The 25,586-nt window shown below is 40.8% G+C and overlaps 1 protein-coding gene across 2 annotated transcripts in view; it reads right to left on the reverse strand.

The window, feature by feature from the left end:
- The window catches only part of LOC106582741 (CTTNBP2 N-terminal-like protein), a 28,469-nt gene extending 12,630 nt beyond the window's left edge, over positions 1–15,839 (reverse strand). Inside the window, exon 1 of one of the 2 annotated variants that reach the window (XM_082967364.1) lies at positions 15,488–15,839. Coding sequence is in view for 1 of the 2 variants with exons in the window: in XM_014166122.3 (XP_014021597.3) it covers positions 15,488–15,526 (39 nt within the window). In the remaining variant the exon portion in view is untranslated. The remainder of the gene's footprint in view (positions 1–15,487) is intronic. The other variant, XM_014166122.3, reaches the window with a different exon arrangement.
- Positions 15,840–25,586: the final 9,747 nt, after the last annotated feature.

Raw genomic sequence — 25,586 nt, forward strand, 5'->3', positions numbered from 1 at the left:
CACGCTGCTCCAACCGCTAAGCTTTCTGCAGGCCTTCTCCAATACGAGCTCTGTGGTCGCCCAGTAGAAGTTGCCACATCATGAAGTCATCAGGAGGGGCCGCAGGAGCTCTGAGCGTTGCGTAATGAGATGGGAGCTTTTATTAGAGCTGCTACTGTACAGCATCATGGGGGCTAAGCTCTCCCCGCATCTGTCATACAAATAACAAGACACTTAAAACATCTGAACGGATGTCTAGACTATGGGATATGAATCAATTAAATTCATTTTTCTGAGCTCTGGGACAAAAGCAAAGGATACAGTAGCAGAAATAGAAACATAATAATATTATGAAGCTAAATATTTGCTTCCTCTCGTCTAAATCTATTATTCGACTAAAGTTATTCCACTAATACATTCCCAGATCCGAGAACACACTGTAGTGTGTAGCAGATCTATGATCTTTAGATGTGTCTTCTTCAATCTCCAGACCCTCATGGTTTGGTTTGTTGGCTGACCACATGGTTAGCATGCTAATTAAACTTCCCACTTCCTTCAGTCTGCTTTAATAGTCTCGCTAATTTCACAGCCGCTTGTATGATTGAATATTCGCTCACTAGTAATGTGTTATTCAAATAGAAAGCATGGGTAATGTTATTGAAAGAGATGGCACGCATGGGAAAATCCAAAATATTCCCACACTCGTTCATTTCCGCTTCCTAAAGAAATGCCTGCGTCTATAATCCTTTTATCCTTGTTTGTTTGAAGCCTAGTCAGCCATGTGCCCCTTATAATGGTACGTTACACAAACATTGCCTCATAACAAACTTCTAACTAAACCTGAGGCTCTCTCTCGCTCTCTCTGTGTGTGTCTCTTTCTCTGTCTATCTCTCCGTCTCGCTCTGTGTATCTCTCGGTCTCTGTCTCTCTCACTCTCTGTGTGTTCAAGCTTATGCAGGTGGCCAGATTTGTCATGCATTTGTCCGTTTTCTTAACTTGAACCCAGCTAGCACATATTGTTCTGAGAACCATATGTTTATTTGTGCTTGGTGAGAGCGTGGTTGTCCTATGGTTATTTTGCATACAACATTCTCACAACTTTCTGGAAATGTTTTTTTAAAGGAACCTGACAAAAAAACATAACTTTCTTGGTATTTCATTACTTTAACAGAGTGTTTCCTACAAGTTCAAACATGGCTACATTTCATTTCAATTTTGGAAATGTTCTATAAACATTCTCCAACTGGTTTGACATTGGGAATGTTCTCAAATAGTTCAGAGAAGGTTAAGAAACAACGTTCATCTGTGGGAATTTTTGTTCTTCAGCGTAACAATTCCTACAGGTTTCCTTGTGGTTCATGTTCTCAAGTTGTTCCGAGAACGGTAGCCCTTTACACTTGTACCCGTATACGGTTTGAAAATGACAGATTTGGGCACTAATAAGCGCTCTGGCTCTGCACTTCACAGCACTGTATGGGTTCTGAGCACCACACGTAACATGAAATTGCCCCCATCCCTCCTGGTAATTTAACAATTTCAGCACATTTTTGGTCGTCTGAGTGAGTGAAATGCTGTAAAATAAGATGACTTGTATTACGAAAGATAAGACGTTGAAGATTATAATAAATACCGCTTTGATGTCACACAAGCACACCAAACACCCATGAGTCTAAATGTGCAGTTCACATTTCCAAATCATAAATTCATGTCATATACAGTAGTGTCAACATTTATGATCACTATGTTTGATGTACAATTACAAGATCACATGGTGTCATACCCTGGGTTTTTCTGAACAGAATGAGCCTATGTTTGTTTATTTGTAAGACAATTCGCCACGGCACATGCACCTGAATGCCCTCATGACTTTCTATGCGCACCAAACTTACTATCTGTTTTAGAGGTCGACCAATTATGATTTTTCAGCGCCAATACCGATACCGATTATTGGAGGCCCAAAAAGTCCGATGCCGATTAATCGGCCGATTTTTTAAATGTATTTGTAATAATGACAATTACAACAATACTGAATGAACACTTATTTTAACTTAATATAATACATCAATAAAATCTATTTAGCCTCAAATAAATAATGAAACATGTTCAATTTGGTTTAAATAATGCAAAAACAAAGTGTTGGAGAAGAAAGTAAAAGTGCAATATGTGCCATGTAAGAAAGCTAACGTTTAAGTTCCTTGCTCAGAACATGAGAACATATGAAAGCCGGTGGTTCCTTTTAACATGAGTCTTCAATATTCCCAGGTAAGAAGTTTTAGGTTGTAGTTATTATAGGAATTATAGGACTATTTTTCTCTATACGATTTGTATTTCATATACCTTTGACTATTGGATGTTCTTATAGGCACTTTAGTATTTCCAGTGTAACAGTATAGCTACCGTCCCTCTCCTCGCTCCTACCTGGACTTGAACCAGGAACACATCGACAACAGCCACCCTCGAAGCAGCGTTACCCATGCAGAGCAAGGGAAACAACTACTCCAAGTCTCAGAGCGAGTGACGTTTGAAACGCTATTAGCGCGCACCCCGCTAACTAGCTAGCCATTTCACATCGGTTACACCAGCCTAATCTTGGGAGTTGATAGGCTTGAAGTCATAAACAGCGCAATGCTTGAAGCATTGTGAAGAGCTGCTGGCAAAACGCACGAAAGTGCTGTTTGAATGAATGCTTACGAGCCTGCTGGTGCCTACCACCGCTCAGTCAGACTGCTCTATCAAATCATAGACTTAATTATAATATAATAAACACACAGAAATAAGAGCCTTAGGTCATTAATATGGTTGAATCCGGAAACTATCATCTCGAAAACAAAACGTTTTTTTTCTTTCAGTGAAATACGGAACCGTTCCGTATTTTATCTAATGGGTGGCATCCCTAAGTCTAAATATTCCTGTTACATTGCACAACCTTCAATGTTATGTCATAATTACGTAAAATTCTGGCAAATTAGTTCGCAACGAGCCAGGCGGCCCAAACTGTTGCATATACCCTGACTCTGCGTGCAATGAACGCAAGAGAAGTGACAATTTCACCTGGTTAATATTTCTTTTAGCTAAATATGCAGGTTTAAAAATATATACTTGTGTATTGATTTTAAGAAAGACATTGATGTTTATGGTTAGGTACACGTTGGAGCAATGACAGTCCTTTTTCGCGAACGCGCACCGCATCGATTATATGCAATGCAGGACAGGCTAGATAAACTAGTAATATCATCAATCATGTGTAGTTAACTAGTGATTATGATTGATTGATTGTTTTTTATAAGATAAGTTTAATGCTAGCTAGCAACTTACCTTGGCTTCTTACTGCATTCGCGTAACAGGCAGGCTCCTCGTGGAGTGCAATGTAAAGCAGGTGGTTAGAGCGTTGGACTAGTTAACCGTAAGGTTGCAAGATTGAATCCCCGAGCTGACAAGGTAAAAATCTGTTGTTCTGCCCCTAAACAAGGCTGTTAACCCACCGTTCCTAGGCCGTCATTGAAAATAAGAATGTGTTCTTAACTGACTTGCCTAGTTAAATAAAGGTGAAAAATGTTGTTGTTTTTTTAAATAAAAAAAAATCAAATAAAACATAAAAAATAATAATAATAAAAAATTCGGCAAATCGGTCTCCAAAAATACCGATTACCGATGGTTGTGAAAACTTGAAATCGGCCCCAATTAATCGGCCATTCCGATTAATCGGTCGACCTCTAATCTGTTTCTCTGAATTGCCTTGTGAAAGCCTAACACTGTAAGATTATATTTTATAACTTAGCTAGCCATGTTGGCAATAGAACAAGCTTTCAAATCAGGCCCACCTGACCCAGATTGTGATTTAAAATTGACCGTTTTTGGATCGCGGAAACAACAGTAATTGTGTGATGGCAGGGATGCAGGGTTGTGTTGCTCTAGTTTAGTTCCTCAACGGCACAGGTAGGAGAGCTCAAAAAAATACCTTATAGTTGAAGACACTTCTTTGAGTCATAAAAGTGCATTAAAATAGCTTTGGAGAGGTGTGCACTTTGGAGAGATGTGTGTCCACTTGGAGACACCAGTTAGTCCTCTCACTCAAACCCTTGTAATGTTTTGTCTTACGTTGCATCTACCCCAAATTTTCCAGGAATAGATTTATCATGCTTTTCATTTTCTTCTTTAAGAAACATTTCAATTTAGCCACAAGTGTAAAGGGTTAAAGGGAAACGTCCCATGATGGTATTGACTGTCCATTACTGCTTATCAGTGGTGAATTTAGATATGGGCGACATGGGCAGCCGCCCAGGGCAAAAAAAAAACATAATGGTGACATTTGCGCGATAGGTTTTCTATCGCTCATTTGCACGTCACGTCAATGATATCATGTCACCGTGTGGGACTGTGGGTCAATTAACCTTGTCGGAGTGTGCGCCCTGATTCAAGTTTGTGTGCTAGGCAGGTTACTGCCTGGGAAGGTCTCCCACTCAGAAGTACGAGATGGGGAGGGAGTAGGTTGACCTCAGGTCTCCCCACTGGAAGCCCGAGGTAGGGTGGCGGGGGTAGGTTGACCTCAGGTCTCCCCACTGGAAGCCCGAGGTAGGGAGAGCGGGGGAATCTATCAAATAGTGCACCTCTAACTTTGTACAGTACTAATGCAATTAGTAAAATCAGTCACACTACGAAATGCTACCAAATTAACCACAATTCATTCATAATACTGTGAATATATAGTTTCACAGACATATTGTTGCGTTTTTTTCTGGTTTGTGCGAAATCGTTAAGAATAATATAAAACCAGTCTGCACACCACCAAGGTGAATTGGTTTAGTCTTGACTCTTGGTTGACAGTGTTGGGGGATGGGTAATGTATTGACGCTCGAGTGCCAATTCAACACAAATGGATAAGAAAAGGTCTAAACCATCAGGTTTCCAGTTTAGGAAAAAAGAGGAGAGGAGAAACGCGCAAAAGATAAAGGTATGCAGCTATGTCATCTCTTTATGATTATAATATTATGCATGTAATGAAATAGGCTAGTATAACACTTATGTTTGTTAGCCTATGTTGCTATGTTGCTTGCTATGCTATTACACATAGGGCGACAATATTCCGTTTTCTGTCCAACTAGCTTACATAACATTGGATATAATTTCACAGTTTCATCATGATAATGTGTGTAGCCTGCAGCAAAACGATTAGAACCTAACTAGCTGCCACACCCTGATCTGTTTCACCTGTCCTCGTGCTTGTCTCCAACCCCTCCAGGTGTCCATACTGCTTGCCCTGACCTCGAGCCTGCCTGCCACTCTGTACCTCCTGGACTCTGACCTTGTTATGATCTTGTGCCTGTTCAAGACCATTCTCTTGCCTGCCCCTTGGATACGAATACATATCAGAGACTCAAACCATCTGCCTCCTGTGTCTGCATCTGGGTCTTGCCCTTATACTAGCACATTATTGATTTGGTTAACTTTCATTGAGGTGACATCATAAAGGTTTTCTGTGATTGTATTGACTAAGTCCTGAGCTCAGTAAGGGGAATTTCCAATGCTGTAGGCTAACTTAAAATACATCTATATTATGCTGATATTTTGTATATTTTGTGATATATTGAGTCTTTTGGGGTGTCTTATGCCTAGAATTAGCCAAGGAGGTTGTATGGTTAATTTGGTTCCTATTCTGAAAGTTTGATAAATTGTGCATAATGACATTTAATTGTGCAACAAATGTATTTAGGGTGTCAGACTCATATACTGTATTTCAATGCAAATTCAGGGGGACTTCTGAAATATTTTGGGAGCACCCTTTGGTACTGGCCAGGATGAGGAGCCATCCACCTCCTCAGCCACACAGGCCTCTTCAGAAATTATCTCAGAGCCCGAGGATGCGGAGCCATCTACCTCCTCAGCCACACAGGCCTCTACAGAAATTCTCGAAGCCTCAGGATGCGGGGCCATCCACCTCCTCAGCCACACTGGTGTCTTCACAAATGTTGTCTGAGCCTGAGGATGAAGACCCATTTGCTTCCACTTCACCCCAGCAGGATTCTTCAGGTGTGTTTATGGGCACACGCACCTGTGTGTGTGTGGGTACACACACCTGTGTTTGTGTGCATCCCTGCATAACATAAACAAAATAAATCATTTCCCTTTTGCAAAGTTTTAAGTTTCAGTTCTGACTGACAGAATTCGGACACAACAAGTTTGCAGAGGACTAAGTGAGGTACCACCTAACTTTGGTTTCCCAAGGAATGAGAGTGATGGAAGAAGTTGCCACCACCAGTATTTCAGGAAGACCTTGGTGAGTGGTGAACAAATCCCTAGAAGTTGGTTGGCGTATTCTGAAAGAAACAACAGCCTCTTCTGCTTCTGCTGCAAACTCTTTTCTAAGAAGAAAATTAATTTAGCAAACTCAGGACTGACAGACTGCAAGTTCTTTGCTGACTTTACACGACAGCAGTCCAGAACACCAAAACTGCATGAAAACATGGAAAGAACTGACAATGAGGATAAAAAAAGGGGAAACAATTGATTAAGCATGAGATGGCACTTATGGAGGCTGAAAGGATAAGATGGAGAGAGGTGTTGACACGTCTGACTGCTATTGTGCAGTCTCTGGCAATTAGAAATCTGGCACTAAGGGGCCACACAGAAACACTGCACTCTCCATCACATGAACATTTTCTCAAAGGGGTTGAACTGATGGCACAATTTGATCCAGTCATGAAAGAGCACCTTAACCGTGTCCAACATTCTAGATTGCACCTCAGATGTCAATCACACTGAACAGTTGTCAGTTGTGATTAGAATTGTGTCACTGAAGGAGGAGCTCCACATAAAGGAACATTTTATGGGGGTTTTGGAGGCAGAGGAGTCCACGGGCCAACATTTGGCATCCCTGATTCTCAAAAGATTAGAGGAGCTAAAAATTCCTTTTGAGGACTGCAGAGGACAGTCTTATGATAATGGGGCCAACATGAGAGGCAAAAACAAAGGTGTCCAAGTCAGACTTCTGGAAATAAATCCAAGAGCTCTATTTGTGCCATGTGGGGCTCACACATTGAACCTGGTTGTGGCTGATGCAGCTAAAAGTTCTGTCGATGCCATAGGCTACTTTGGCATCTTACACAAACTGTACACCTTGTTCTCAGCCTCCACACAGCAATGGGCCATCCTGAAAAAACATGTGGACATCACTTTGAAGATGTGAACTGAGACAAGGTGGGAGAGTAAAGATAAGTGTCGAGCCACTGAGGTATCAGGCAGCAGCGGTGAGAGAGGCACTGATTGAGGTGAGGGATCAAACCAAAGACCCTGTGATAAAGATTGAGGCGAGTCCTTGTCAGAGGAGATGGGATCATAACGCTTCAGCATCTGGTGTGGTATGACATCTTGAGTCAGATCCAACATGTGAGCAAGCTGATGCAGTCTCCCAGTATGCATGTGGATGTTGCAGTCAGTCTTCTCAGAAAGACAGAGAGAAGACTCAGCAACTATAGGGCAACATGCTTTATGACTGCACAAACGCCAACCAAGGATATTTGCGAGGGTATGAATGTAGAGGCCGTTCTACAACAAAAAATGCTGAGGTCCACAAAGCGGCACTTTCATACAACTCATTTGATGAGCCTTTCAGTGATGCCCTGAAGAAGCTGGAGGTGACATTTTTCAATGTCGTTCTTGATTCTGCAACCTCAGCCCTTCAGGAAAGATTTTCCACATTGGAAAATGTGGGAGAGAAGTTTGGAGTGCTGTCAAACTGACGCAACAGCGTCAAACCTCCAGCCAAAATGCAAAAGAGAAATGCGCAAATACCCAGGGGGGAAATAACCAGCCTGGCGCGTCGCACTGAACATGTAACAAAACAATTCCACACAAGGACATGGGTGGAACAGAGGAATATATATATACACAATGTGATTAGAGAATGTAAACCAGGTGTGCAGGGAACAAGACAAAACAAATGGAACAATGAAAAATGGAGCGGTGATGGCTAGAAGGCCGGTGACGTTGACCGCCGAACGCCGCCCGAACAAGGAGAGGAGCCGACTTCGGTGGAAGTCGTGGCAATGTGTGAAGGGGGGGCCCAGGGAGCCATAGAAGCTAGAACCGCCACTGCTGCTTATCAGATATTAACCATCATTTATTCAAAAATGTTTACTTTAACAAAATATTTCAGTTGTTGAGTATATTACATTTGTTTTATTTGATTACTTTATTATTTCATTCCAAGTCATCATCTCATCTCTATAGAGGTGCTCCCTATGCAGTCTGCCAAAATCACTATTTTGTAGTTCTTCAAAGTAAATAAGGCATACTTTTATGACTGCTGAATACCAACTATAAATCACTTTGATCATGTATTTTCAAGTAGAGATACTTTGCGAAGCAACAGCTGCTCTCTCACAATCGCTGCTCTCCCCTCACAATCCGCATTCCTGTTTCTTCCATAGCAGGCATAAAAGAAATACAGACCGGACAAATAAAGGTGCGTAATGGATTATAGTCATTGTACATTTTACATTTTAGTCATTTAGCAGATGCTCTTATCCAGAGCGACTTACAGTAGTGAATGCATACATTTCATACATGTTTTTTTCCGTACATGTTAATTACTACATTTTATGCGCTAAATTATGTGGACTATTGGCCTGTTGGAAACTACAACTCCCTACAACATTGCACAGTTCAAGCTTGATCTGATTTATCTTTAAAGAAACTGTGAAATGTGCACATTGACCTCACATAAAAAAAACGAAATGGAATTCAAATAATTCAACCAACGTATGTAATTTAGTTGTTTAAAAAATGAAAAATTACCAAAATGTTGGTTAATTGCTCAGCACTACTAGCTAGCAACAGCTAATTAGCTAAATGTCCACAAATGTTTCATGTGTGTTTCGACCTGCCCCGAAATTGATAGAGTGATTCACAGTTGATTTTGGTATTTAACCCGCGTGTCATGATCGCGTCTGGTGGGGATAGACAAAATCAACATGCGCATAATGGAGCACTCGCGTGGCTGGCCAAGTCAGCATGTAAGAATGATATTTAAAAACATACATTCTGTTAAGAAAACTTTACATACAAAACACAAGAAAACTTTAGTGATGTTCAGAGACGGTTCTAAGAATGTTATTTAAAAACGGATATATTAGTTCTCAGCATCAACAAAACACTCTCAATCTTGCTAAGTGTTCAGGTGTGTTGGCCACGCCCACTAATTATTCCATGCAAAACAATTATTCACATTTATCTCTATCATCAGAGTTATACAGCAACTAACTGCATGCTTTTCATGATCAGTAAACATCATTTTTTCATGTAATTTCAGATACGTAGGGTAGCCTCACGATATCTCTCAATATTGGCCACCATCAATTGGATATTTGCGTGATATAAAATAAAACTGAACTATACCTGACAAGTATGGGTACATTTGCCGTGGTACTGTTAGCTGATAATGTTTACTTTGCAAGCTACCAGTAGAAACGTTGTACATTTGGCTAAACATATAACGGTAAGTAGACCTAATGTACTTTTTTCTCCAACCAATGTAGGCCTACCTAGAGAAGCTCGCTAACATGATCCCCTTTTCAACATTGTTTTTAAGAGTGTTTAATTACAATTGCTGCTGACAGACATGATATAGGCTACATTGATTGATAGACCACGTCGAATTGGCTAGCTAGCTAATAACAGATCACGTCAATATGGCTAGTTAACAAGCGAACATCCAGGGGATAAACTAGATGACAATATCCAAATATTGTTTGATTTGCTTGCCATCTACAGTGGTAATGACAGTAGTCTGACTGACAAAAGCCTAATCTCTGATGAAGAAAGCTAAACTTTGTTGTTTGCTTAGCTAGCTAAATGCCAAATGGATTGGTACCTTCATGTATCTGAAATTACATGGTCATTGATGTTTAATGATCATGAAAAGCATGCAGTTACCTGCTGTATAATTCTGATGGTAGAGATGAATGTGCGCAATTGTTTTGCATGGACTAATCAGGCTGCAGGTAAATCAGAAATTTGTAGTTCTGACTATGCCCAATCGGTGATGATATTAAAAGCAAATAGTTATAAAATGTATTTAACAATCCCTTGAAAAAGGCACGTAGTTGTCAATGGTTTTAGCGGAGCTGGGGGTCTCCTTGCCTCCCCAGCAGTCAAATCAAACGTATTGTGACATTTTATTGAAAACGACCTATAGGCCACAACTGATCTTAATAAAACCTCCCAGGAAAACTTTCAAGGATCCAGAGTAAAATATTCTCAGAACCTCACTGCAACCTACAAATAAACGTGCCCAGAACCGGAAAAATGTTCACTTCTGTTCTCAGAACGTTTAAAAAACATTCAGTTTTACCGGTCAGGAAAAGCATGGCTTCTTTCCTACAAACAATTTGAAACCAAAAACATACGTTTCGACAACTTCCAAGGAACAAAATGTGATAGCTGGGGAAGATGGTGCCGGAGAAGAGAGGCAGACGAAATTACGTGTCCCCAACCACTTGTGTTTTTTTGTTTATTTCTTAGCGTTTTTTTGTAACTTATTTTGTACATAATTTTTCCGCTACCGTCTCTTATGACCAAAAATAACTTCTGGACATCAGGACTGCAATTACTCACCACGGACTGGCAGAATCCTTTTTTCTTTTAACAAGTCTGACGAGCCCGACGCGAACGATATACTGCTTTCTCGGGAACAGGCCCAGATATCTGTGATTTGCGTTAAGAGGAGGTGGAGAAAAAGGGGCCAAAGTGCTGGATGCCTTCTGAGAATTCGTAGGAGATCGAATAAACCCACACTTCCTTTAATTCTGCTAGCAAACGTACAATCTTTGGAGAATAAAATAGATGACCTACGCGCAAGATTAAACTACCAATGGGACATTCAAAACTGCAATATCTTATGCTTCACGGAATCATGGCTGAACGACGACACTTTCAATATACATCTGGCTGATTATATGCTGTACCGGCAGGATAGAACAGTGGCGTCTGGTAAGACAAGGAGAAGTCGACTATGTATTTTTGTAAATAACAACTGGTGCACGATATCTAAGGAAGTATCAAGCTATTCCTCGCCTGAGGTAGATTATCTCATATTAAGCTGTAGACCACACTATCTACAGTTGAAGTCGGAAGTTTACATACACTTAGTCATTAAAACTCGTTTTTCAACCACTCCACAAATGTCTTGTTAACAAACTATAGTTTTGGCTAGCTGGTTAGGACATCTACTTTGTGCATGACACAAGTAATTTTTCCAACAATTGTTTACAGACAGATTATTTCACTTATAATTCACTGTATCACAATTCCAGTGGGTCAGAAGTTTACATACACTAAGTTAACTGTGCCTTTAAACAGCTTGGAAAATTCCAGAAATTGATGTCATGGCTTTAGAAGCTTCTGATAGGCTAACTGACATAATTTGAGTCAATTGGAGGTGTACCTGTGGATGTATTTCAAGGCCTACCTTCAAACTCAGTGCCTCTTTGCTTGACATCATGGGAAAATCAAAAGAAACCAGCCAGACCTCAGAAAAGAATTGTAAACGCCTGAAGGTACCACGTTCATCTGTACAAACAATAGTACGCAAGTATAAACACCATGGGACCACGCAGCCATCATACCGCTCAGGAAGGAGACGCGTTCTGTCTCCTAGAGATGAACGTACTTTGGTGTGAAAAGTGCAAATCAATCCCAGAACAACAGCAAAGGACCTTGTGAAGATGCTGGAGGAAACAGGTACAAAAGTATTTATATCCACAGTAAAACGAGTCCTACATCGACATAACCTGAAAGGCCACTCAGCAAGGAAGAAGCCACTGCTCCAAAACCGCCATAAAAAAGCCAGACTGCGGTTTGCAATTGCACATGGGGACAAAGATCGTACTTTTTGGAGAAATGTCCTCTGGTCTGATGAAACAAAAATAGAACTGTTTGGCCATAATGACCATCATTATGTTTGGAGGAAAAAGGGGGAGGCTTGCAAGCCAAAGAACACCATCCCAACCACGAAGCACGGGGGTGGCAGCATCATGTTGTGGGGGTGCTTTGCTGCAGGAGGGACAGGTGCACTTCACAAAATAGATGGTATCATGAAGAATGAAAAACATGTGAATATATTGAAGCAACATCTCAAGACATCAGTCAGGAAGTTAAAGCTTGGTCGCAAATGGGTTTTGCAAACGGACAATGACCCCAAGCATACTTCCAAAGTTGTGGCAAAATGGCTTAAGGACAACAAAGTCAAGGTATTGGAGTGGCCATCACAAAGCCCTGACCTCAATCCCATAGAACATTTGTGGGCAGAACTGAAAAAGCGTGTGCGAGCAAGGAGGCCTACAAACCTGACTCAGTTACACCAGCTCTGTCAGGAGGAATGGGCCAAAATTCACCCAACTTATTGTGGGAAGCTTGTGGAAGGCTACCCAAAACGTTTGACCCAAGTTAAACAATTTAGAGGCAATGCTACCAAATAATAATTGAGTGTATGTAAACTTCTGACCCACTGGGAATGTGATGAAAGAAATAAAAGCTGAAATAAATCACTCTCTACTATTATTCTGACATTTCATATTCTTAAAATAAAGTGGTGATCCTAACTGAACCAAGACAGGGAATTTTTACTTGGATGAAATGGCAGGAATTGTAAAAAACTGAGTTTAAATGTATTTGGCTAAGGTGTATGTAAACTTCAGACCTCAACTGTACCTAGAGTTTTCATCTGTATTTTTCGGAGCTGTTTACATACCACCACAGTCAGAGGCTGGCACTAAGACGACCTTGAATGAGCTGTATTCTGCCATAAGCAAACAAGAAAACGCTCACCTAGAGGCAGCTCTCCTAGCAGCCGGGGATTTAATGCAGGGAAACTTAAATCCGTTTTACCAAATTTCTATCAGCATGTTAAATGTGCAACCAGAGCAAAAAAAAACTCTGGACCGCCTTTACTCCACATACAGAGACGCATACAAAGTCTCCCTCGCCCTCCATTTGGCAAATCTGACCATAATTCTATCCTCCTGATTCCTGCTTACAAGCAAAAATTAAAGCAGGAAGCACCAGTGACTAGATCAATAAAAAAGTGGTCAGAAGAAGCAGAAGCTAAGCTACAGGACTGTTTTGATATCACAGACTGCAATATGTTCCGGGATTCCTCCGATGGCATTGAGGAGTACACCACATCCGTCATTGGCTTCATCAATGAGTGCATCGATGACGTCGTCCCCACAGTGGCCGTGCGTACATACCCCAACCAGAAGCCATGGATTACAGGCAACATCCTCACTGAGCTAAAGGCGAGAGCTGCTGCTGTCAAGGAGCAGGACTCTAACCCGGAAGCTTATTAGAAATCCCGCTATGCCCTCTGAAGAACCCTGAAACAGGCAATGTGTCAATATAGGACTAAGATTGAAACGTACTACACCGTTTCTGATGCTCGTCGGATGTGGCAAGGCTTGCAAACCATTACAGACTACAAAGGGAAGCACAGCCAAAAGCTGCCTAGTGACACAAGCCTACCAGACGAGCTAAACTACTTCTATGCTCGCTTCAGGGCAAATGGCACTGAAACATGCATGAGAGCATCAGCTGTTCCGGAAGACTTTGTGATCACGCTCTCCGCAGCCGATGTGAGTAAGACCTTTAAACAGGTCAGCATTCACAAGGCCGCAGGGCCAGACGGATTACCAGGACGTGTACTGCGAGCATGCGCTGACCAACTGGCAAGTGTCTTCACTGACACCAACAGATCCACAGATGATGCAATCTCTATTGCACTCCACACTGCCCTTTCCCACCTGGACAAAAGGAACACCTATGTGAGAATGCTATTCAATTGACTACAGCTCAGCGTTCAACACCATAGTACCCTCAAAGCTCATCAATAAGCTAAGGACCCTGGGACTAAACACCTGCCTCTGCAACTGGATCCTGGACATCCTGACGGCTGCCCCCAGGTGGTAAGGGTAGGTAACAACACATCCGCCACGCACGACTCCAACACCATCATTAAGTTTGCCAATGACACAACAGTGGTAGGCCTGCTACTCTCTATTGTTATCATCTATGCATAGTCACTTTAATAAGTCTTTCCACATGTACATATTACTTCAACTAACCGGTGCCCCTGCACATTGACTCTGTACCGGTACCCCCCTGTATATAGTCTCGCTATTGTTATTTTACTGTTGCTCTTTAATATTACTTGTTTATTTTACTTCTTATTCTTATCCATATATTTTTTCTTTAACTTTAAGAAGGTGGGAAAAAAAACAAGGAAAATATGCATTCTTCCTTAATAAGAAACAATTTTCCACCACAATGCTAGAGTGGTTAAATACTAATCCCAGATGTTGCGTATCGCGTTCAGCCAATCAGGTTGCAGCTGTCTGTTGTTTACCCCTGGCTGAACGCGGGGCGCAACATCAGGAAGTAGCATTCCTTGGCATTAGCCACTCTATCATGTTGGTGGAAAATGGTGTGTTCATAAAGAAATTACGTGTATTTTGCCCGTTTTTTCCACCTTATCACCATTAAATAAAGTTAAGGAGGAAATCGAAGCCTTTGCAGCTTGAATTGATAATGTTTTAGATACAAACGGCCCATGAGGGATATGAGTGTATTACCGGCTGCATACAATTCGTTTGGACGGTAAAATGAACTCAATATCGCCACCTGCCAGCCTTTGGGCTAAGCAGGTCACAACAGACAACTCTTTGTGTCAAGAGACTGGATCAGATCAAAGTAATAACTGACATTCCTTTTCAAAGTTAGCAGCATACTGTAGCTACCTAAATGTGTGTTCTCATCCATGTCTGTGTGCAATAATTAGAATTTCAGTATCATGTCAGTGCTATTCCAAACAAAAAAAAATCCCTTTTCTAAAGCCATTCTAATTAACTGACGTCCTCCTGGTTAATTTCCATGAAGTCTGATGTAATGTCTGACCTCACATTAACAGCTTTAGGAAATACTAGCTAACCGTCTCAATGATAAATCAAAACTAGTGGCTAAACTACTCGTGTAGTCTTGTCTATTTGTTGCAACAATGTTACAATGTAAAATGCTATTGTGTGAGGTTATATTTTTCTGACAGAGGTGGAAAATATAACACTAGACAATAAATAGACAGTTTATAACGTTTGTCAGTCACATGATATAGTCCGGTTTCACATCACTAAATTAAGGACAGACTTTCATTATAAGCATGTCTACCAAATCAGGATAAATAAAACAGAGAAACATGCACAACACTTAAATAATATATATTTCTATAGTATTAGCCAATCTCTATCTGGACATTGAAGATCCTACAAAACACCTCTAAGTTTACTTGAGTTAATGAGCAACAATGTTTCATGTATGTTTCACTTCTCTAGATTTTCTTGTATAGAAACTACTGCGGATAATCCATAGATTTAAGAATAAACAATTGTATTACGACTGCTGTGTGTGATTCGAGTGTCTGGCTATTCATAATTATATCAAAGTTTATCCTCGACAATTAACATACCTTCATATGTCTTTTCAATGCCTTTGTAAACTCCAACATCAACTTTACCAATTGTTAAAGATTGTCTTGGCTTGCGTCTTCAGTTTCCGATACGGAAGAAATTAGTTCAAATGTGACAAGTCCATCAGCCTATAGGCAAGTCCGAATTCAGAGTTTTGACCTATAAGATTAGTCTACCTCAGACGCAGGAGGCTGTGAAAGGAGGCTGTTGCATGGGTTAGGATGGATTTCTTTGTTAAGAATTTTTCCCCTAAGTCTTTGCCTCTTTCAAAGATCTGGATTTGTTCATTTCTTATACGTTACGTTATTTTGCCTTATCTCTTACAAACTGTGCTTACTTGAAATGTTCACGTAAAAATGTTGTTCTATGCTCAAGGTGGTTTAGTTTTAAAGGAGACGTTTTCAGGTCGCATTGCCAGCTCATAAGATATGAGGAGCACACGTAAAAGATCTTTATGGTATGTTGTGATTTCTATCAGCAAAAAAATCTGCCGCGATCATGGACCATTTACGTTTCCAGAGTAGCCACGCTACTGTATCTGTAACGTTTACTCACTTCAAATAGGCTACTCAAATAATGATAGCGTCTTAACACTTCATTTTTCACCGTTCCAAATTATGCACTTTGGATAGGCTACTTTAATAATCACAGACAGATGGAAATGTAAACAAATGAAATCATCATCATAAATTTTATAAAGTGATCTAATCAATTAAATTAGAGGTGGACGGATAACATGAGTTTATGTCTCATGACTACCTGACTTTATAAACCAGTTGATCATTAGGGCTATACCCCTACACATTCCTTTGTTTCCCAAACACATTTAACATAAAAATCCCTGTGATTTTTAGCAGGATTAGAGGGGATTACAGTTCTCTCCTCTAAAATAATCCCATCTGTTATTACTACACACCACAAGGTGGGTAGAGACAATACAAATCTTGTTTGTAAGACACTGAGAAGGTGGAACAGTCTCTCTCCTTGTGCTTTCATGTAAGTATCTTTACTGCACCTAAAATGCCTAGCTGTGGTTCAGACTCCAGTCAAAGTCTGCCATCCTGTCTTGTGTTGTGGTTTCTCTCAAATGATCCACATCCCAGTAGAACAAAGCACAGTCAACATAGCAGTCACCCAAATGCAGGTGTTGACTTGCCTGTGGCTAGAGATGCATTCTTCTCTGTGACTTCAGAGAGGATGGTCTCACATCATCCCATGTGTGATGTTTTACTCATCACCACCTGGCTAGTACCCATGCATTCTCTGTTTATTAGAATACCGTTTCCTCAGAAAGCTTTTGAGTAGGGATTAGGAATGCTTCTTAACATTAGGAAAACAATACAGTGGTGTAATATATAAACAATAGGGAGTTAATACTGCATAACACAATGAATTGTATTAAAAAAAACTTTAATCCTTGATTTGTTTGCCTCATGAACCACTGTTGCCTATTGCAAATGCAACACACCCTATTTGCCAGTAGAGAGCAGTGCTAGGTTATTCAAGCCAAGCTAATGAATGGCCTTAATGCCAATGGCGCTCTTCCATAGAACTCAGTGGACTCTTCTACCCATGACGAGTAGAAACACAACTTACAGTACTCCACAAAAAGATTTGATAATCACAGGGAAGTAACACTGATAGTGCTTGGTAGCCTATTTTCAAACATATAATTCATAATATAAGGGAAGTGTAAGAGCTCAATGAATGAAGTTAGTCATTAGTCTGTGATAATACATGTTTTTGTGTCGCTGTGGTGGTTCAGTGAACAACACCTACATGATGATGAATAACTTTCCATGAATAGGTTCAACTCCCGGTTAGTCACGTTTGTGCAGCATTTTAATGGTTGGTCTTTATCTGTAGGGTTCTGTGAGATGAGAGCCAGATAAAGTCAGAGTGTAATAACAAGGGTGAGAGTAGATTGTGTTCTTCCAAATGGAATGTTGTTTTCATGGACTCACCTTGAATAGATTTTGTATTTGCATTTTGATGGGTAGCTCTGGGGATCAAGTGCTGTGCGATTAAACTGTGTTCTGATTGTTTTTATTGTCTCCAGAATTGTATAGACATTTACAATTAGGTAAAGCATCCACAGAATGGTCTAGATAGAAGATAATGGTAAGAACAAATTGTATATAGTTGAAAAATATGCTCTATCATGCAGCTTTCCTCTGTCAACATTCTCTACACATTTAAGAAACTTGACAAAAAAGGAACTTGACAGAATGTTTCCTAAAAGTTCAAACATGGTTACATTTAATTAAAATGTTGGTATTGTTCTAGGAACATTCTCCAACTGGTTTGGCATTGGCAATTTTCTCTAATAGTTCATCGGATGTTAAGAAACAATGTTCTTCTGTGGGAATTTCAGTACTTCAGCATAATGTTTCCTATAGGTTTCCTCAGTTCTATTTAAAGTAAATTTCTCAAATTGTTCCGAGAACGTTAAGAAACAACCTTCTGTGGGAATTTCAGTGCTTCCACAGAACATTCCACACAGTCTGTGAAAGTAGTTCTCAGAATATTCTGGGAATGTTTCGAAACATTTAATTGTACACAACATCAATAAGCCCTAAATTCCATTCTCAGAACATTAAGAAAACTTTACATAAACACCATAGGAAAACTTTAGTAACGCTCTAAGAATGTTTTTTATTTAAAAACATATACACCAAGTGTACAAAACATTAAGGACACCTTCTCAATATTGAGTTTCACACGCTTTTGCCCTCAGGACAGCCAAAATTCATTGGGGCATGGCTCTATAAGGTGCCGAAAGCCTTCCACAGGGATGCTGGCCCATGTTGACTCCAATTCTTCCCACAGTTGTGTCAAGTTGGCTGGATGTCCTTTGGGTGGTGGACCATTCTTGAAAAATGGGAAACTGTTGACGCAAACCAGTGCGCCTGGCATCTACTATCATACCCCTGTCAAAGGCACTTAAATCTTTTGTTTTGTCCATTCACCTTCTGAATGGCACACATACAGAGCATTCGGAAAGTATTCAGACCCCTTCCATTTTTTCACATTGATTTACATTACAGCTTTATTCTAAAATGGATTAAATTAACTTTTTTCCCTCACCAATCTACACACAATTTCCCATAATGACAAAGCAAAAACAGGTTTAGACATTTTTGCAAATATATAAAAAAATAACAACAGAAATACCTTATTTACATAAGTATTCAGACCCTTTGCTATTAAACTCGAAATTTTGCTCAGGTGCATCCTGTTTCCATTGATCATCCTTAAGATGTTTCTACAACTTGATTGGAGTCCACCTGTGGTACATTCAATTGATTGGGTATGATTTGGAAAGGCACACACCTGTCTATATAAGGTCCCACAGTTGACAGTGCATGTCAGAGCAAAAACCAAGCCATGAGGTCGAAGGAATTGTCCGTAGAGCTCCGAGACAGGATTGTGTCAAGGCACAGATCTGGGGAAGGGTACCAACACGTTTATGCAGCATTGAAGGTCCCTAAGAACACAGTGGACAACATCATTCTTAAATGGAAGAAGTTTGGAACCACCAAGACTCTTTCTAGAGCTGGCTTCCCAGCCAAACTGAGCAATCGGGGGAGATGGGCCTTGGTCAGGGAGGTGACCAAGAACCCGATGGTCACGCTGACACAGCTCCAGAGTTCCTCTGTAGAGATGGGAGAACCTTCCAGAAGGACAACCATTTCTGCAGCACTCCACCAATCAGGCCTTTATGGTAGGGTGGCCAGATGGAAGCCACTCCTCAGTAAAGGACTCTCAGACCATGAGAAACAAGATTCTCTGATCTGATGAAACCAAGATTGAACTCTTTGGCCTGAATGCCAAGCGTCACATCTGGAGGAAACCTGGCACCATCCCTATGGTGAAGCATGATGGTGGCAGCATCATCCTGTGGGTATGTTTTTCAGCAGCAGGGACTGGGAGACTAGTCAGGATCGAGGGAAAGATGAACGGTGCAAAGTACAGAGAGATCCTTTATGGAAACCTGCTCCAGAGCGCTCATGACCTCAGACTGGTTCTCCTTCCAACAGGACAACGACACTAAGCACACAGCCAAGACAACGCAGCAGTGACTTCGGGACAAGTCTCTGAATGTCCTTGAGCGGCCCAGCCAGAGCCCGGACTGGAACCTGATAAAACACCTCTGGAGATACCTGAAAATAGCTGTGCAGGGATGCTCCCCATCCAACCTGACAGAGTTTGAGAAGATCTTCAGAGAAGAATGTGTCAAGCTTGTAACATCATACCCAAGAAGACTTGGGTCTGTAATCGTTGCCAAAAGTGCTTCAACAAAGTATTGAGTAAATGGTCTGAATACTTATTTCGTGATATTTCATACATTTACAAAAATGTCTAAGAACATGTTTTTGCTTTGTCATTGTGGGGTATTGTGTGTAGATTGATTTGGGGGGGGGGGGGGGGGGGGGGGGGGTTTAATACATTTTAGAATAAGGCTGTAACGTAACTAATTGTGGAAAAAGTCAAGGGGTCTGAATACTTTCCAAATGCACCGTACACAATCCATGTCTCAATTGTCTCAAGGCTTAAAAATCCTTTGTTATCCTGTTTCCTCCCCTACATCGACACTGATTGAAGTGGATTTAACAAGTGACATCAATAAGGGAACACAGCTTTCAGCTGGTCAGTCATGTACATGTGAATTCCCACAACTTCTAAGGAACCAAATGTGCTAGCTGGGATAGCTTTTTATTTTTGTATTTTTCTTCTTTCATTTTAAATTCTGAAACTTTTCCTCCTCTCTACTTATTGCCACTGACATAATTGCTGAGAGGAGTGTTTTTATGTTCAATAAACATTCTCCTCAAGGTGTGCTGGCTGCCTTCAGTCATGCCCAGAAGCAAACTTTACAAAGAAAATTCACTGTCGATTGCAGTCGTCATATTTGGCTGAAAAATACATTTTGGCTCCAACAATGTTTGAGGATCCTTGGATCCTCAAGCGTGGATGGACAAATGTATTTGGGATGCATGTGTCATAAGCTTCGTCTTCAGATGAGGAGTACGAAATATCGGACCAATACGCAGCGTGGTAAGTGTCCATACTTATATTTTTATTTAACAGTGAACACTAAACAAAACGAATGACAATCCTGTAAGGTACTATAGACTATACAAAGAACAACCACCCACAAACACAAGAGAAAAATAAACCCATATAAATATGGCCTCCAATTAGAAGCAACAACAACCAGTGGCTTCTAATTAACATAGAAATAGAACAACTAGAAATACGAACATAGAAATACAAAACATAGAACAATACCCCAAAAAACCTGACAACACAAAACAAACACACCACTGCCACGTCCTGACCAAACTACAATAACAAATAAACCCTTTTACTGGTCAGGACGTGACAGCATGGGCAAAATTTAATGGATCGGCTAGACTAAGCAAATTAGTGAATGGTTCTGAGCCTTATGACATCATCATTATGATACAACCTTAAATCACAATAAGGATCAAATACACATAGCCCCTTGTTAACTCTATAAAGGCATTCTAATATCACACTATGTCATGTGAGTCTAAGTTGAAAACCTGCATTCCACACAGGAATGAGCTCCCTTCTCTATTTTCCACCTCTGCCTTGCCCTACTTATCAAAAGCCTGCATTCTTTCTACCTCTTCAATGAATATTTCATATACACTTCACACTCGGTGCTCCATGCAATGTGGCAAAACCCAATGACCCCCTCACACACAGCACAGGCAGCGATGATATAGGAGGGGAGGCGAAGGGGGTAAATATAGCATTGCCATCTTGGTGGGATCCGTCACCAATCTAAGACCTAATCTGTGGCTGTTATCAGCATCTGTTGCCTGACACCCAGATCTGTAGGGGTTTTAGTTATTCATCAACGCTCTATATCTGTCACTCTGGCTGTCTGACTCGCCGTAGAGAGGACACAATGGCATAGGAACATTTTACCCCTCAGCAACTCCTCCTGAGTCACAATTAGACAGCCACACCTTTCAACCACACACACCTTCATGCTGGAAGAAAGGGATGCTGGGTAATTCTAATAAGATATTTAGGTGGGTGCTTCCATTTGTCCTATTTCACGTGTGAATTGAACATTTGTTTTTTTGCATATCCCACACCCCCTGGACCAGCCATTATTGACAGCGACCCTGGAGCAATTAGGGTTAAGTGCCTTGCTCAAGGGCACATAGACAGATTTTTCACCTAGTCAGCTCAGGAATTTGAACCATCAAACTTTTGGTTACTGGCTACCTGCCGCCCTATTTAATTTGTTTTAGCTGTACAGTCACATGGTGTGCTAATTGCCTCGCAGGTTGACCTTTGAGAGTGAAAGTGCACTGATGAATATATTTGCATACCTCTTGAGAGCTTATTTGTCACTGTAAACCAAGTACAAATGCTGCCAATACCTTTTTTTCTGGTTTATCATTGAAATATACTGTAAAGCATTGTAGAAGTTATTATATGACTGTAATGCCAATACATATATATTTTTCTATTACAAAATGTCACAAAACAAAGCAACAAAACACAAGTGTCCTCAGTACTGTTGTAAACTACTGTAGTCTGATAAAGAAAAGTTGGTGCTGAAACTACTGTACAATTCCAAAACGCATATCAAAACCAAATCCATAGCGGCATAGCTGGCATTTCCAACAAAAAGAAACAAACAACAAATCATGAACTAATAAGAAAGCTATGACAAATGGAGCCTTTGATTAGATTTGTAAACACCTCGGGTGACATTTGGGTTGGCATATATGGCCCTGTTCAACCATTTGAAAAAGGTGTTTTCCCTGGCCTACTCAAATAAACCTGCCCTGTCAATTGGATGTTGTCTGCTACCTGTAATAACGGCTGGCAAGGAGCAAATATGCCAATGTGGAACCAGTAAAATAAAGACCAGGGAGATTTAAATGTGTTGGATTTGTATTAGATTACTATTGCTTTTTTTTTTTTTTGCGTATCCAGCTGTGACATGTGCTTTTACCTGAAACCTTTCAAGGCACTAAATGAAGTCAGAGATTTTTTTGGTCAGCCTCTAGGAATGGAGTAGATGACAGCAGCACGGCTGGTGTGATATACTCAGAGTAGGCTATGTGGATCATAGCTCATGTTTAGGTTTAGGCCAGACAGCCAAGTAGAGGATGATGGACAAAAGTTACACAGGCAGTGTTGGCAAGATAAAGACCTCTTGGGTGCAATGTTTATCATAGCCGAGATAATAACTGTTGCCTAGGGACATTGTGAACCGCTACAGCAACACCTTACAGTGGTAAAGAAAAACTTCACCATTGCAAGCAGGTGAACAAATGCACATACAAATGGACACAGAGAATCCTGAAATTGAGGTTAAATTCAACCGAATCCACCATAGCAATGTTTGCTCAATGTTTCTGTTCGCAAACTAGTGCCCATTCAAACACACTTCTTATTCTAAAATCAGAAAGCAGTTACCTGTGAGGGGAATCTATAGGCTAGCATCTAGTAGTGGGTTTTTAGACAACCCAAAACTTTCTGATGATTGTATCTGACCATGGAGAAAAGAGCTACCGCGTAAATACTGCATTGCGGTTCAGATGAAATGGAAGCCTTGAGGCTCAGGTCTAACCCCAGTAAAACTCAAAATACCTATTCAGTAATATTTGGGAAAACAATGCGAGGAAGCCATGTCCACACAGACCAACATTGAGAAACAACCAGGCAAATGGTTCTGCTAAGTACCATAACGCAAAATTATGAATGGAAATTGTATCACATAATGGCTCTGACTCCTTCCAAATTTCTGGTGGCTGCTCCACTTTACCAAGTATTTGGTGATGCACATGTCAGAGAAGGAAAATATTTCATTCCATTTTATTCATACAGCTCAACTTTGCCTGATAAAAACAATCCTGGACACAGAGGGGTTGATATGTACAGTGAGTTAGTGTAATGAAAACACAGACTTAAGGTAGAAAGTTGTCTGTCAAAAGTATTACAATGTTAACTTACTTTGATTCCGTCTGTCTGCATTTCTCAAGACATGGCATAATGGGGTGTAATGAGATACCCAATAGGTTGGATAATTCGACCTCGCTTTAAATGAAGTGCAGCTTATAAAGGCTACATAAAGACCTGTTAGTGATAATTACCTGTCACGCCCTAATCTGTTTCACCTGTCTTTGTGCTTGTCTCCAACCCCTTCCAGATGTCGCCCATCTTCCCCATTATCCCGTGTGTACTTATACCTGTGTTTTCTGTTTGTCTGTTGCCAGTTCGTCTTGTTTGTCAAGCTTACCAGCGATTGTCCTGTCAGCTCATGTCTTTTCCCAGTCTCTCTTTTTCTCGCCCTCCTGACCCTGAACCCGCCTGCCCCTGCCCCTGAGCCTGCCTGCCGTCCTGTACCGTTGCCCCTATCTGGATTACCAACCTCTGCCTGACCTGACCCTGAGCCTGCCTGCCGTCCTGTACCGTTGCCCCTATCTGGATTACCAACCTCTGCCTGACCTGACCCTGAGCCTGCCTGCCGTCCTGTACCGTTGCCCCTATCTGGATTACCAACCTCTGCCTGACCTGACCCTGAGCCTGCCTGCCGTCCTGTACCGTTGCCCCTATCTGGATTTCCGACCTCTGCCTGACCTGACCCTGAGCCTGCCTGCCATCCTTTGCCTTTGCCTCTGTTGCTGTAATTAACATTGTTACTTCGACATGATCTGCATCTGGGTCTTACCTTATCCTGATAATTACCTAAGTGTTAATACATTTGTGTTTGCATCATTAAGCCTTTATGTATGTGTTATGAATGGCCGAAGGTGTCTGACTTTATAGTAAGTACAGCGTCATATGATACAAGGCATTTATGTGTTATAAATATCCAAAGGGGTCTAACTTTAAATTAAGTACAGTGTCATGCGATATAGAGTCTTTATGGATGTGTTATGAATGGCCGACGGTGTCTCACTTCAAACTAAGTATAACAGGATACTGCATAAAGTGTCAATAAATAGATTATTAACCTTCCGCTGATTAATGAAGGTTCTCTCATGATCCACAGGTTACTGTAGGGTGTGAGAGCTATTTAAAGGGGTTGATGGACCTGCAAAGCTTGTGTGTGTGTGTGTCAGAGCCAAGATGATTTGGAGTAGTCCCAGCTGAGACCACCGCACCAGGTATTCCTCTTCTGTTCCCATGCTGGAGACCAGGGCTTGATTACTACCTGTTACAATGGTGCCAGCATTTTGTGGATGATCTTTCAGCGGTGGAGTGGGTGAATGTGTCAAAGACCTGATGGGCCTGAAAGCGACTTACAGTCTTGCGTGAATAGATTTTGACATGGGTTCTGGCAATAGAACCCACTATCCCTGCTCTACCAAGATGCACGACAGGGTTAAAAATGCTTTGTGAAGCCTCTTTATTTAGCGGTGCTTATGCCACCCTTTATAAAGCACAGGTTTATGTCCTATTTGACATAGTGGGTTATGTCACATTTGACATTGGTGGTTATGTCACACAGTTATGCCACATTTATGAACCCTTAAGCATGACATACGGTTATAGATGATTTGTAACTAGGCTTGCGCATTTGGAGGAATATTCAGAGGTGGAAATTTTCCGTGGGCATTCATGGAAATATATGCAAATGAATATTAATACCATTTAAATGTAGATGTTTTTTTAATTGGATATATTTACCATATCATAAGTAAACATAATTGCAAATTATTATATCCTTCCAATATATATATTTTTTAAAATTGTTACGAATTGAACTTTAATTAAATGAGTTGACTCTTCGCATGGGATAATTTCACTGAACAACAAAAGAAAGGGAATATTGAATGATTCTCAATGATCCATCGCATCTCCAAAAAACGTTTTCAACATATAGTATCTGTAAAATGATATTCTAGAAATTAAGCTTTGGTTGGCTTCCTCTCAGACTTCCATGTCTTCTCCCTGGACCTCAATGTCCACCTCTTAAATGTCAGACTCTGAGGCCTCATCTTCACTGTCACTTTCCAACCTTGTTGAGGGCGGCTTGTTGTCAGGCTCAAAAACCCTCAAATTTGCCAGGATAGCCAACCCTTATGTTGGTCAGCC

Source organism: Salmo salar, chromosome 22 (genome assembly GCF_965601325.2).
Source record: "Salmo salar chromosome 22, fSalSal1, whole genome shotgun sequence".
Classification (NCBI taxonomy): Eukaryota; Metazoa; Chordata; class Actinopteri; order Salmoniformes; family Salmonidae; genus Salmo; species Salmo salar.